Source organism: Amblyraja radiata, chromosome 31, assembly GCF_010909765.2.
Source record: "Amblyraja radiata isolate CabotCenter1 chromosome 31, sAmbRad1.1.pri, whole genome shotgun sequence".
Taxonomy (NCBI): Eukaryota; Metazoa; Chordata; class Chondrichthyes; order Rajiformes; family Rajidae; genus Amblyraja; species Amblyraja radiata.
This window is the reverse complement of record NC_045986.1, coordinates 31,097,125-31,110,438: the sequence shown is the minus strand read 5'-3', so window position 1 is coordinate 31,110,438 and position 13,314 is coordinate 31,097,125. Positions and strand designations below refer to the sequence as shown.

The window sequence follows — 13,314 nt, the reverse complement described above, 5'->3', positions numbered from 1 at the left end:
TTTGCTGTAAACGTCTCTCCTCACTCTCACACTGTAGCTTAGCTGTACAAGGTGCAGTGACCAAGGTCCAGATCAAGGCCTGTGTTTGCCCTGTATCAGCAGGTCTGGAACTGCACCATGTGTAAGAGATGTGTTTATCATATTATCCTAATTCCAAGTGCCAGGCAGAAGCAAACTGCAGATGTCTGGGCTTTGTGCAGTGACTGATGGTAGCAGATAATTGCAGCTTTTAATTATCTTGCAGCATAAGTAACAGTCATTTGCATGAGTGACTTCTACCTGTGTCCCTCGTGCAGGGAACATTCAAACCATCTGCTAACTATTACACTGTGTTTCTTTTCTAAATACTTTAATCAAATATAAGGGAATCTGAGCACAGCTTCTTTGTATACAGTCTCTTGCTTTCCAGCCTTTTGTGTTGCCTCCAGGTGCAGGGAATATTTTAGTCATCTGGTTCTGGTCAACTTTATTTCCTGTCCTGTGAAACAAAGTCTCAAGACCACCCATGGTCACCATGGAGTCTATAGACCACCCATGGCCACCATGGAGTCTAAAGACCACCCGTGGTCACCATGGAATCTAAAGACCACCCATGGTCACCATGGAGTCTATAGACCACCCATGGGGGTCTTTGTGTCGACTGGTCTTTGTTGTTCATGGTGTTGGTCATAGTGGTCTTTGTTGAAACAACTTTGTTGAGTGGTGTGGGCTGAATCACCTGCAGCTCGACACCGACAAGACAAGGGGGTTAGTGGTGGACTTTAGGAGGAGAGGAACACCCCTGTCTCCATCAAGGGTGTGGATGTGCCGGTTACCAGGGAGTACAAATACCTTGGATTTTACCTGGACAGTAAACTGGACTGGTCCAGGAATGCTGGGGCCCTGTACAAGAAGGAACAGAGCCGGCTGTACTATCTGTGGAGGCTCTGCTTTTTCAACATCTGCAGTGAGATGCTGCAGATGTTCTACCAATCGATGGTGGCCACTGCCCTCTTCTTCGTTGCCGTGTGCTGGGGCGGCAGGGCAAAGGTTACGGGCTCCATAGGATTAACAAACTCATCAGGAAGGCTGGCTCTGTCCTGGGGCTGAACTGTTCACACATAGGTGGCAGAGGAGGCTCAGTCCTATTCTGGTGTTTGGGTGCCGTGGGGATGCCTGCTCTCCATCTCTCACAGCGCCGACATCTCTCACAACTCCACTCCTCTGGCTGCAAGGAAACTGGTACCCAATATTACATGCAATTTGGCAGTCACCTTTCAGAACCATTGGTTACCCTGATCATAGATAAATCTAAGTTAAAGCAAAGGAACATTAATAATAACTGTTGGATACTTCAAGTAACCCCTGTATTCCCTCTCTCACCCTCCCCCACCTAAGTCACACCAGTTTCTCGTTTTCCTCTAGAATACAACAAGCAGTGGCCTGTTCCCTTTTATCATTGTCACTTTTTGTGTATCGTTCATTGTTCTACATCTCTCTACATCATCGTCTATCTCTTGTTTCCCTTTCCCGCGATTTTCAGACTAACGAAGGGTCTCGACCTGAAAAGTCAACCATTCCATCTCTCCAGAGAAGCTGCCAGACCCGCTGAGTTCCTCCAGCATTTTGTGTCTATCTTCGGTTTCCTTCCTGCGCAGGTTGTAGAGGCTAGCTAGTTAGTGGTATTTAACGGATTAAAATAAATTCTAGAGGGTGGTGAATCTGTGGAATTCATTGCCACAGACAGCTGTGGAGGCAGAGTCAATGGATATTTTTAAGGTGGAGATGGATAGATTCTTGATTAGTATGGGTGTCGGAGGAGGAGGTTAGGAGGGAGAGATGGGTCAGCCACGATTGAATGGCAGAGCAGAATTAATGGGCCGAATGGCCTAATTCTCCATCACATGACCTTATGACCTCAGGGGTACGAGAATGACTCCAGTCTTGGGAGCGTTATTGGGAAATATTTCACGGGATTGAAACTACTAACCACTTGTTTACCTTTCTCTCTCCACCCAGCCCGAGGCAGCTCTTCACACTCCCGTGCAATCATCCCTACTTGGGGTTTCCACGGCCAGCACCTGTCTGGCACAGGGCTACCTGTGGGTAAGTTATTTCAAACAGCGTAGTTTGTAGTAAATATTCCTGAATGTGGGAACATTGAATCCTCGTGGTTTCACCTCAGGCAGTCTAGTAATAACTTGTTTCTCTCTGCACGCTCCTCCACAGATTGGCAGTGGGCGAGAGCATGGCCAAGGGCAGGTTGACCTTTTCTCACTGAACCGATCCTTCCCCAGGCTGGTCAAGTCTTTCCCGGTCAGCTCAGGGGTCTTGTGCATGGAGTACATCCCACAACAGTCCAGGAGTGAGGAGGACATTGATTGTCCATTGGAGAAACCAGCAGACAATCCGATTATTGTTATGGGACTTCAGGATGGAAGGTAAGAGTTTAGTTTAGAGACACTGTGTGGAGACGGGCCCTTGGGTCCACCGAGTCTGTGCTGACCAGCGATCAACCCGTACACTAGTTCTATCTGACACCCTATAGACAATTTACACAAGCCAATTCAACTCCCATCTACACAAACCCTGTTTTATTCTCCTCTCATTCGGTTGAAGAATGTCACAATTTATGATTGTTATGCTGATGGCTGCTCAAGGTTGTATATGTGTAGTCTCGTCAGTGTTGCTTGTTATGGGCACAAAAGGCACAGTGTTGCAGTAACTCAGCAGCATCTGTGGAGCACATGGATAGGTGACGTTTCACAGAGTGCTGGAGTAACTCAGCGGGTCAGGCAGCATCTGTGGAGAACATGGATAGGTGACGTTTCACAGAGTGCTGGAGTAACTCAGCGGGTCAGGCAGCATCTCTGGAGAACATGGATAGGTGACATTTCAGAGTGCTGGAGTAACTCAGCGGGTCAGGCAGCATCTGTGGAGAACATGGATAGGTGATGTTTCACAGAGTGCTGGAGTAACTCAGCGGGTCAGGCAGCATCTGTGGAGAACATGGATAGGTGACGTTTCACAGAGTGCTGGAGTAACTCAGCGGGTCAGGCAGCATCTGTGGAGAACATGGATAGGTGACGTTTCACAGAGTGCTGGAGTAACTCAGCGGGTCAGGCAGCATCTCTGGAGAACATGGATAGGTGACATTTCAGAGTGCTGGAGTAACTCAGCGGGTCAGGCAGCATCTGTGGAGAACATGGATAGGTGATGTTTCGGGTCTGGAAGTCTGAAAAGTTTGAGTTTAGCTTATTGCTGTGTCCTGGGTCCCGAAACGTCATCTATCCATGTTCTTCCAGAGATACTGCTTGACCCGCAGTTACTCCAGCACTTTGCCTTTTTTTTTTTTTGGTGAATGGGCATCTGCAGTTCCTAGCCTATCTTTGAGGACACAGTTAGATTCTAACATAGTAACGCAGGAAACAATTGAACTCCAGGCTTGAAATTATCAAGTGTTTGTGTGACATTTCTTGGCATTTTTCACAAAGGTTTGTTTTAAACAGTTTGATCCTTCCTTTGAAACTCCAGATTGAGTAATTGCAGTTGAGACGTTAATTTTGCATGACACAGTTTCAAAGCTTCAGCATTTTGGGACTTCCCTGATCTGCTTAGTTTTATCCTGCCTCTGCTTAGCTGTGTTAAATGTCCTCGCTGGGATCTAATGCTATCACATACCTTCATGTTTACTTTCCTGGTGATCTGTGCCACATTTCTCCAACACCCTTTGTGTAGAAATCTACATGCTTGTGTAGAAATCTTTATTAAAAATACTGGTACTGATTAGCCTTCACAGAGACAATGATGGGAATGATGGAAAGATTAAAATAAACAAAACTAAATGACAATTGGCTGCTGTGTAGTTTTATTACTAGCACGAAGATGGCAGGTGGATTAGTTTGGCCCATGAACTGCAGATGCTGGAATCTTGAGTAAAACAAAGTGCTAGAGTAACTCAGTGGTCATGCAGCATCTGGAGGAAGTGGGGAGGTGACATTTCAGGTTGGGATCCTTCTTCAGACTTGTTAGTTTATGACAAGAATTTAATCTTCATTGTTTTGTCATTTGGATTTATTTGATGAGTGATTGATTCACTGCTAAGATTGCCCCTGTTTAACACAAAATGTACAAAGTGAGGCTTAAATGTCTAAGCCGAATGGCCTACTCCTGCACCTATTGTCTAACTCTCTTTTGAATGCATCCAGTGAATTGGCCTCCACTGCCTTATGATGCAGAATTCCACAGATTCACAACTCTGTGGGTGAAAGTTTTTCCTCATCTTGGTTCTGAATGGCCTACCCCTTATTCTTAAACTGTGGCCCCTGGTTCTGGACTCTCCCAACATCGGGAACATGTTTCCTGCATCTAGTGTGTCCAATCCCTTAATAATTGTATATGTTTCTATAAGGTTCCCTCTCAGCCTTCTAAATTCCAGTGAATACAAGCCCAGCCGCTCCAATCAATCAATATATGACAGTCCTGTCATCCTGGAAATTAACAGGTTTTAGGTTAATTGGTGTGGTATGAATGTAAAATTGTCCCGTGTGTGTGTGTTAGTGTGGGTGTGCGGGGATGGCATGAACTCGGTGGGCCGAAGGGCCTGTTTCTGTGCTGTATCTCCAAACTAAACTAGAACTCCCCTGGGACTGACGAACAATGGACGAGTCTTCGCTAGATCACACGACTACTGTCAAAGCTCCAGAAGTGTTTCAACGCGAACAATCGACTCCCACACTGTTGTACGCACTGAGATATGAAGGGCTGTGTGGAGCTTCCCCAGGGAGTGTGCAGTGATGAAGCGTATTGGCAATAAATCAATTGGCAAATCAGACTATTTCAGTAGGCTCCATGTCTTGTGTTGTTTTTCAATGGAGGTCATGTACAAATAAAGCTGCATCTTAATGTTATTTACTGTGAATAGACTCATCCGTCAAATGTTCCGCCATGAATGAAGCAAATCCATCAATGTGCAATAAATAATCCCCTGTGTGAATAGCAGAGACAAATCCAGCTGCTTCACAATGCTGTCAGACTGTAGCACAAGCTAATTTCATGTGTAGGAAGGAACTGCAGATGCTGGTTGAAACCGAAGATGGATGCAACGCAGGAGTAACTCAGCGGGACAGGCAGTATCTCTGGAGATAAGGAATGGGTGACGTTTCGGGTCGGCACCCTTCTTCAGATGGGTTAGGGATAAGGGAAATGAGAGAGGGAGAGATAAAGAACAATGAATGAAAAACATGCAAAAAGGTAATGACAGAGGGGGAGCAGCGAGAGTGGATGTTGCAGAACCCTCGTTGGTGAGAGGAGGAGAACTTCTTCAACTTCATTCTTTGTTCAATATTCCCTTCACCTTTCCCCGTGAAGTAACTTTCCCAATTGTGAGGGATTCCTAGTTGAAGCTTATGGTTAATCGATCTCTCTCTGTTGCAGCATGGTGGGCTACAGCGGAGTTGATATGGCTGCCCAGTCTTTGTTTACGTGCCAAAGCCCAGGAGGAGTGGCTGTCGTGTGCCTGAGGCATTTGCTGGCTCTGGTGTTTGCGGGGCTACAAGATGGCAATGTGGCGGTGTACAGCAGATCGGCCGGTAAGCACAACACCATATACCTTGTGTAGATGCTGGTTTACACTGAAGATAGACACAAAATGCTGGAGTAACTCAGTGGGTCAGGCAGCATCACTGGAGAGAAGGATTAGGTGACGTTTCTGGTCGAGACCCTTCTTCAGACTAGCACCTGCAGTTCCTTCATACATAGTTCTCCTAAGTTATTGATTTGCACCATAACTTAAATAATATTGATGTTAAGTTTGAGTGTTTTGAGGTTTGATTGTTGAAATTATTCAGTGTGAATCATTCCCTGTTCTAATTCTCCCTTCTCTCCTTCTCTTTCCAGAGGGGAGTTGGGACTGGGATTGTCCCCGGTCGGTGAAAGTTGGTTCATCCCCAATTGTCTCGTTGTTGGTTGTGGACGACACAATGTGGGCTGGCTGTGGCAATCGGGTCACATTGATCGATGTCAATTGCTTCACTACAAGGGTATGATCAATGTTGTTGCTGCCGCTGGTGGGGAACCCTGTCCCTCAAAGCTTTGACTCCAACAACATCAAAGAAACCCCTTCATCCTGTTACCAGACCTCAATTCCTGCTCTCCACTGAAGGTTGTTTGATCTAAAACTAGATGCCCTGAAGCTCGACTTGTTAGTTTAGAGATAGTGTGGAAAAGCCCTTTGGACCAAGCTGACCATTGGTCACCTGCTCACACTAGTTCCATGCTATCCCACATTCCCACTCCCTACACACCAAGGGCAATGTACACAAACCAGTTAACCTACAAACCCGCATGTCTTTGCAATACAGGAGAAATCCTAAGCGGTCACAGACAGAAGGTGCAAACTCCACACAGACAGCACCCATAGTCAGGATTGACCCCAGGTCTCTGGCGCTGTGAGGCAGTAACTGTACTACCCTCTGAAGGAAAAATGAAGTAAAAGCCAAATGTGGACTTTGAATCGGGTCACTCAGCCCAATGAATCTATACCTGCTCACATTCTCCTTGCTTCCCTGTACTCGGGCAAGGTCTTCTCCCTAACACACATCCATTAGGTCTCCTTTAAACTGAACTAGGAACTAATTTACACTGGCCAATTCATCCATCAGCACGTCTTTGGGGTTTGCGAGGAAACCAGAGAACTCTGAGGAAAAAAACGTGTGCAGTCACAGAAAGAATGTACACACTGTGCATGAGGCGAGGGTCACACCTGCTCACTGGAGCTGTGGACACAACTAACTGTGGCCAGCTCACGATTTATAATAACAATATATTTACAAAAGGACAGTGTGCTGGAGTAACTCAGCGGGTCAGGCAGCATCTGTGGGGAACATGGATAGGTGACGTTTCACAGAGTGCTGGAGTAACTCAGCGGGTCGGGCAGCATCTGTGGAGAACATGGATAGGTGACGTTTCACAGAGTGCTAGAGTAACTCAGCGGGTACAGCAGCATCTATGGAGCTAAGGAAATAGGCAACGTTTCGGGCCGAAACCCTTCCGGGTTTCGACCCGAAACCCTTCCGGGTTTCGACCCGAAACGTTGCCTATTTCCAGAAGGGTTTCGGCCCGAAACGTTGCCTATTTCCTTAACTCCATAGATGCTGCTGCACCATAACTCAGCGGGTCAGGCAGCATCTGTGGAGAACGTGGATAGGTGACGTTTCACAGAGTGCTGGAGTAACTCAGCGGGTCAGGCAGCATATGTGGAGAACATGAATAGGTGACGTTTCACAGAGTGCTGGAGTAACTCAGCGGGTCAGGCAGCATCTGTGGAGAACATGGATAGGTGACGTTTCACAGAGTGCTGGAGTAACTCAGCGGGTACAGCAGCATCTATGGAGCTAAGGAAATAGGCAACGTTTCGGGCCGAAACCCTTCCGGGTTTTGACCCGAAACGTTGCCTATTTCCAGAAGGGTTTCGGCCCGAAACGTTGCCTATTTCCTTAGCTCCATAGATGCTGCTGCACCATAACTCAGTGGGTCAGGCAGCATCTGTGGAGAACATGGATAGGTGACGTTTCACAGAGTGCTGGAGTAACTCAGCGGGTCAGGCAGCATCTGTGGAGAACATGGATAGGTGACATTTCACAGAGTGCTGGAGTAACTCAGCAAGTCAGGCAGCATCTGTGGAGAACATGGATAGGTGACGTTTCACAGAGTGCTGGAGTAACTCAGCGGGTCAGGCAGCATCTTCCTCAGAAGGGTCTCTACCCGAAGCGTCACCCCGTTCCTTCTCTCCAGAGATGCTGCCTGTCCCGCTGAGTTACTCCAGCTTTTTGTGTCTATCATAGGTTTAAGCCAGCATCTGGTGTATCTCCCTGATGTTGGATGATGTTGGATGGTGTGTTTGCAACTTGGAACACAAAGGAACAACTCTGAGCTGGGACCAGGGTGGGAGCAGAGTAGATGAGATGAAGAGAGAACAGAATGTGCGTGTTATTTAATTTGATCAATCGGCTAGTAAATATCTGTTGTCTGCAAGCTCAGTCACTGAAACACAAATGTGTGTCTGCTGCAGATAGGACTGTTTCAGACTTGTGCGGCAAACCCCTTTGTTGGACTGCTCCTCACTGCCTGCCCTGACAGCCAGCAACACCCTTACACAACTGTAGACCCTAAACTCATCTCCTTGGCCATACAGGACAATTTTAAGATGCATTTTATGTTAATTGATGCGATCTCATAAGACTTTGTGAGGAGGAATAAAAAACCACATTAAAGATTCATATTAGCTGTGAGAGCTCGAGACATTTGCATTACAAAGTGGGCAGGAGAATGTGCTGCAGAAAATGAACTTTGATTAATTTCTGTGAGAATATTTTATGAAAGCCACACTAAGCAAGAGTAGATTTAGCTGCTCCCACGAGCAGCAGCAGCAGAATGAACTGGCAGATGTTGCCCTCTGCTCCTGCACCAGAGTATTGAGGCACAACTTGGCACAACTTGCTTTCATTCATTCCACCTTCAAGGGGCACTGTTGCCCAACACCTGAGGCTTAGATCTGCCACATGATTGATTCTTCAGTGCCCGTGAACTTAACAACAACAGTGCTTTCTATACTAGAAAACCTTTGTCCATTAGACCTTGGTCTCTGTGCCTTATCCCTCACTTCCTTCATTCGCAGCAGTGCCCCACATTACACCCGGAATTCACGTTTATGCTGCACTGACCTGTTGCAAGGCCTTTGAGGCAAAAATAAATTCTGCAAGACTTTTCTTAAATGTTTGATTTGCATCTTGTGGGATTTGCTCCACATAACAGAATGCAACACACTGATTGCCGGCTGCCGCAGAGTTACATACACAAGGCAGCAGAGTTTTTATTTTTCTTCTTGCCTCTTGCCACATTTCTCCCCTTGATGCTGTGAGGCTCCATCTGAAGAATGTGTGGGAAGGAACTGCAGATGCTGGTTTAAACTGAAGATAGACACAAAGTGCTGGAGTAATTCAACGGGACCGGCAGCATCTCTGGAGAGAAGCAATGGGTGATGTTTCGGGTCGAGACCCTTCTTCAGAAGGGTAAGAAGGGTCTCGACCCGAAACGTCACCCATTCCTTCTCTTCAGAGATGCTGCCTGACCCGCTGAGTTACTCCGGCTTTTTGTGTCTATTTTCCACCTGAAGATTGTTTATATTAGCCTCGTTGCTGTCTCCTGCAGGAGGTTCTGGTCAAACATACGATGCCACCAAGCCTTGTTGCCAAACAAGCATCCCCAGCAATGAGTGCTCCCAATACTCGCCCTTCAAGGTCAATGCTGCCCCTTCCAACACCTACACCAAAAAGCCAGCTGTCTTCTCCATACTGAGGGCAGTGTGGTGGTATTGTCTAATGCCGCATGCAATTCTGTGCTGAAATTGTATGTAAAGAATGACTCCATTTATATGGCCCCTTTCACAAACTCGGGACATGCTGAATAATTCTGCAGCTACAGATGCACCAACCTAATGAAAATAACGCAGCAACTCGCACAAAGAGCCATGAAATACAAAATGGATTCATTATGGAATAGATCGGGTCAACATTGGGTAGATGCCCAGAGTGAGGGAACAGAAGACATGAGGTTAAGGTGGGAGGGGAACCTGAGGGGCAATGTTTTCACTGCGAGGGGGGTGGGTGCATGGCACGAGCTTCTAGAGGAGTTGGATGATGCAGGTACTATCACAACATCTAAAGGACATTTGGACAGGTGCTTGGATAGTAAAGGTTTGAGGGAAATGGTGCAAAGATGGGCAGGTGGGACAAGTACAACTGGGACATGTTGGTTGGCAGGGGAGAGTTGGGCTGTGGATAGTGTTTTAGTTTAGTACAGCTCCATGACTAATCTGCAGCAGACTCGCTCAGTGCTGTTGCCAACGTGAGTTCTTGCTTGTTCCTTTCAAGCTGCAAATTACCTGATTTATAGAATTAATTTTGTACTTTGAAATTTGCATTTGATATTTAACTTGGTTTACTTTTCCTCAGCCTGTAAATGTAGCAGCTTGGAATTAGTGGAGGTTGGAGAACAAGAGCGATTTGCCTGAACCCCAGAGGCTGGGGAGGGGAAGGGTACCCTTGATCTCAGCTGGTTAATTGCAGCCTGCATCTTATTCCCATTGAACAAAGTATTCCGTATCGGCCAGCACATCTGTCTGCAGTGAACCACGAGAATTAGTGACGCTTGCAAGTCTGAATCTGCAATTCCATCATCTTTGTATAAATTTAAAAAAAAATCGGAATAGTTCTGCGTAGAGTTGCAGAATTTGTCGGCTTTAGCTTGAAATTGTAAATTTGTGTTGTAAATCTGAGGGTTTTTTTCCTCTTTCTTATCTGAACGCTGATTCTGACTGAGTAAGATCCTTATTGAGTCCGGTCCCAACAGCATGGGTTGCCTTTGGATTACTCAGAGGGTGGCACAGTGGCGCAGCGGTAGAGTTGCTGCCTCACAGCGCCAGAGACCCGGGTTCAATCCTGACTACGGGTGCTGTCTGTACGGAGTTTGTACGTTCTCCCTGTGACCACGTGGGTTTTCTCTGGGTGCTCCGGTTCCCTCGCATGCCCCAAAGACGTACATGTTTGTAGGTTATGTGGAAAGGGATACAAATGCTGGTTTATACTGAAGATAGACACAAAATGATGGAGTAACTCAGTGGGTCAGGCTGCATCTCTGGAGAAAAAGGATGAGTGATGTTTCGGTTTTGGACTCTTCTTCAGACTGACAAGTTTGTATTTAATTTTATGAATAATTTTAGATTTTAGAGATACAGCATGGAAACAGACCCTTCGGCCCACCGAGTACATGCTGACCTGCGATTCCCACATGCTAATAATAATAATACATTTTATTTATGGGCGTCTTTCAAGAGTCTCAAGGACACCTTACAAATATTGAGCATGTAGAGGAAAAACATGTAAGGGGAATGAAATAAATAGTAGAGACATGACTAGTACACAAAGTAAAGACAGAATTCAATACAAAACACAGTATGAGGCAATTAATGCACAGATGAAAAGGGACGGGGACGTGGGGCTAAGGATAGGCAGAGGTGAAGAGATGGGTCTTGAGGCGGGACTGGAAGATGGTGAGGGACACGGAATTGCGGATCAGTTGGGGGAGGGAGTTCCAGAGCCTGGGAGCTGCCCTGGAGAAGGCTCTGTCCCCAAAACTGCGGAGGTTGGACTTGTGGATGGAGAGGAGACCGGCTGATGTGGATCTGAGGGACCGTGAGGGTTGGTAGGGGGAGAGGAGGTCAGTGAGATATGGGGGGGGGGGGGCCAGATGGTGGAGGGCTTTGTAGGTGAGGACCAGGATTTTGTAGGTGATCCGGTGGGAGATGGGAAGCCAGTGAAGTTGTTTGAGGACTGGAGTGATGTGATGCCAGGATTTGGTGTGGGTGATGAGTCGGGCGGCTGCGTTCTGGACCAGTTGGAGTCGGTTGATGTAGGTGGAGCTGATGCCAAGGAGAAGTGAGTTGCAATAGTCCAGTCGGGAGGAGATGAAGGCATGGATGAGTCTTTCAGCAGCGGGCGGTGTGAGAGAGGATCTGCGTTTGGCTAACTCAGTGATGCTAACACTATCCTATGCACTCTAGGGACAATTAAAGAGCCTGTCCCACTGTACGAGCTAATTCAAGAGTTCTCCCGAGTTTCCCCTGATTCGAACTCGGAGAATTACGGTAATAGCCGCTCGTAGGTACTCGGGGCTCTCGTGGACATTTTTCAACATGTTGAAAAAACTTCACGAGCTTACCGCGTTTCCCGAGTACCTGCCGTTAGCGTTACGAGCCGCTTAGAGTCGTCCCGAGCTTCGACGTACCCGCTACGTACATTCAACGTGCTTACCACGAGTTTGATTTGTTTTTAAACTCGGGAGAGCTCTTGGGTAAACTCGTATAGTGGGACATCCCCTTTACAATTTTACCGAAGCCAATTAACCTACAACCCTGCACGTCTTTGGAGTGTAGGAGGAAACCGGAGCACCCGGAGAAAACCCACGGGGAGAACGTACAAACTCCGTACAGACAGCACCCGTAGTCAGGATGGAACCCGGGTCTCTGGCGCTGTGAGGCAGTAACTCTACCGCTGTGTCACCATGTGCGTTCAGTAAGGCACAAACACTGATCTACTTGTGAATCTTGAATGTTTCTGTGTGACATGGAGTTTGTTTGACATTCAGTAATTATTCCCATTGATTTTCTTTTAATTTATAAAAGTGTTGTCCATGCAGCGATGCTACATTTCCAGTAATGTCCATGTTACATCTGAAGTAAATGAGTGCGTTACTGTTTTATGTTGTGGTCAATGGCTAAGCTGCCGCTTGGACAAGGCGAGGACTGTGGTGTGTGCATGTGGTTCAATAGACGCTGCATTGAAATAATGGGGGAAAGCCTGATTTAAATCACAAGGTAACGTTTGATGATGTTAATGGGGTCTGAGTTTGCCATTACAAAGTGGTGCTAACTCAGTCACTAGTGACACCTAGTAATGAAGAGACTGCAGTGAACTGCCTTTCTATTGATTGGGAGGCTTTTCTATTTTTCTCTGCCAAGAACTTGGGAAAAGGTACTTTTAGTCCTCGCGATCGTATTGTCTTTCTGCCATTTGTGTAATTTCATGTAGATGAAACTAATGAGATCCTTCTTGGTGTACCTGCTTGTCTTCTGTCTGTGCTTGGTCCGTGATCTCCAGTCATAGTCTTCGAATGTGGGAACAGGCCCTTCGGCCCACCTTGCCTACAGGTGTTTAAGAAGGAACTGCAGATGTTGGAAAATCGAAGGTAGACAAAAGTGCTAGAGAAACTCAGCGGGTGCAGCAGCATCTATGACTGGAAGAAGGGTCTCGACCCGAAACGTCACCCATTCCTTCTCTCCAGAGACGATGCCTGTCCCGCTGAGTTACTCCAGCATTTGTGTTTATTATCAGTGTAAACCAGCATCTGCAGTTCGTTCCCACAATGGTACGAAGCTGTACAAATGGAGATGTCCAACTGGGCATAGCCGGGTACGGTGGAATCAGTGCTGGTTGGCCACCAGATTACTTCACCGGGAGATTTTGCTGCCTATTTTTCCAAGGTTAAATCTGTGAATTTGTTGTATCTGGAATAAAAAGACAAGTTGTTCCTCCTTGGCTTGCTGGTGCCAAGACACACGGCAAATTGCATTGTCCTCTACTGACCATGTGGAACGGAACATTGACAGTACATTGTCCACTGATACTGCATCAGTAACCAAGGGTGATGTTCTGTCCTTCTATTCTGCTAGATAAACCTCGATGAAATATTGGAATTAATAATACTCGAGTCCTCTCT

General features: G+C 46.7%; 1 protein-coding gene across 5 annotated transcripts in view; it reads left to right on the top strand.

Moving 5' to 3' along the window:
• arhgef10l (Rho guanine nucleotide exchange factor 10 like) overlaps nucleotides 1–13,314 on the top strand; it is a 101,581-nt gene that overhangs the window by 83,190 nt on the left and 5,077 nt on the right. For all 5 annotated transcript variants that reach the window (XM_033048445.1, XM_033048446.1, XM_033048447.1 and 2 more), the window contains 4 exons: nucleotides 1,999–2,085; nucleotides 2,209–2,420; nucleotides 5,416–5,570; nucleotides 5,878–6,020. In XM_033048445.1, coding sequence (XP_032904336.1) covers nucleotides 1,999–2,085; nucleotides 2,209–2,420; nucleotides 5,416–5,570; nucleotides 5,878–6,020 — 597 coding nt within the window. The remainder of the gene's footprint in view (nucleotides 1–1,998; nucleotides 2,086–2,208; nucleotides 2,421–5,415; nucleotides 5,571–5,877; nucleotides 6,021–13,314) is intronic.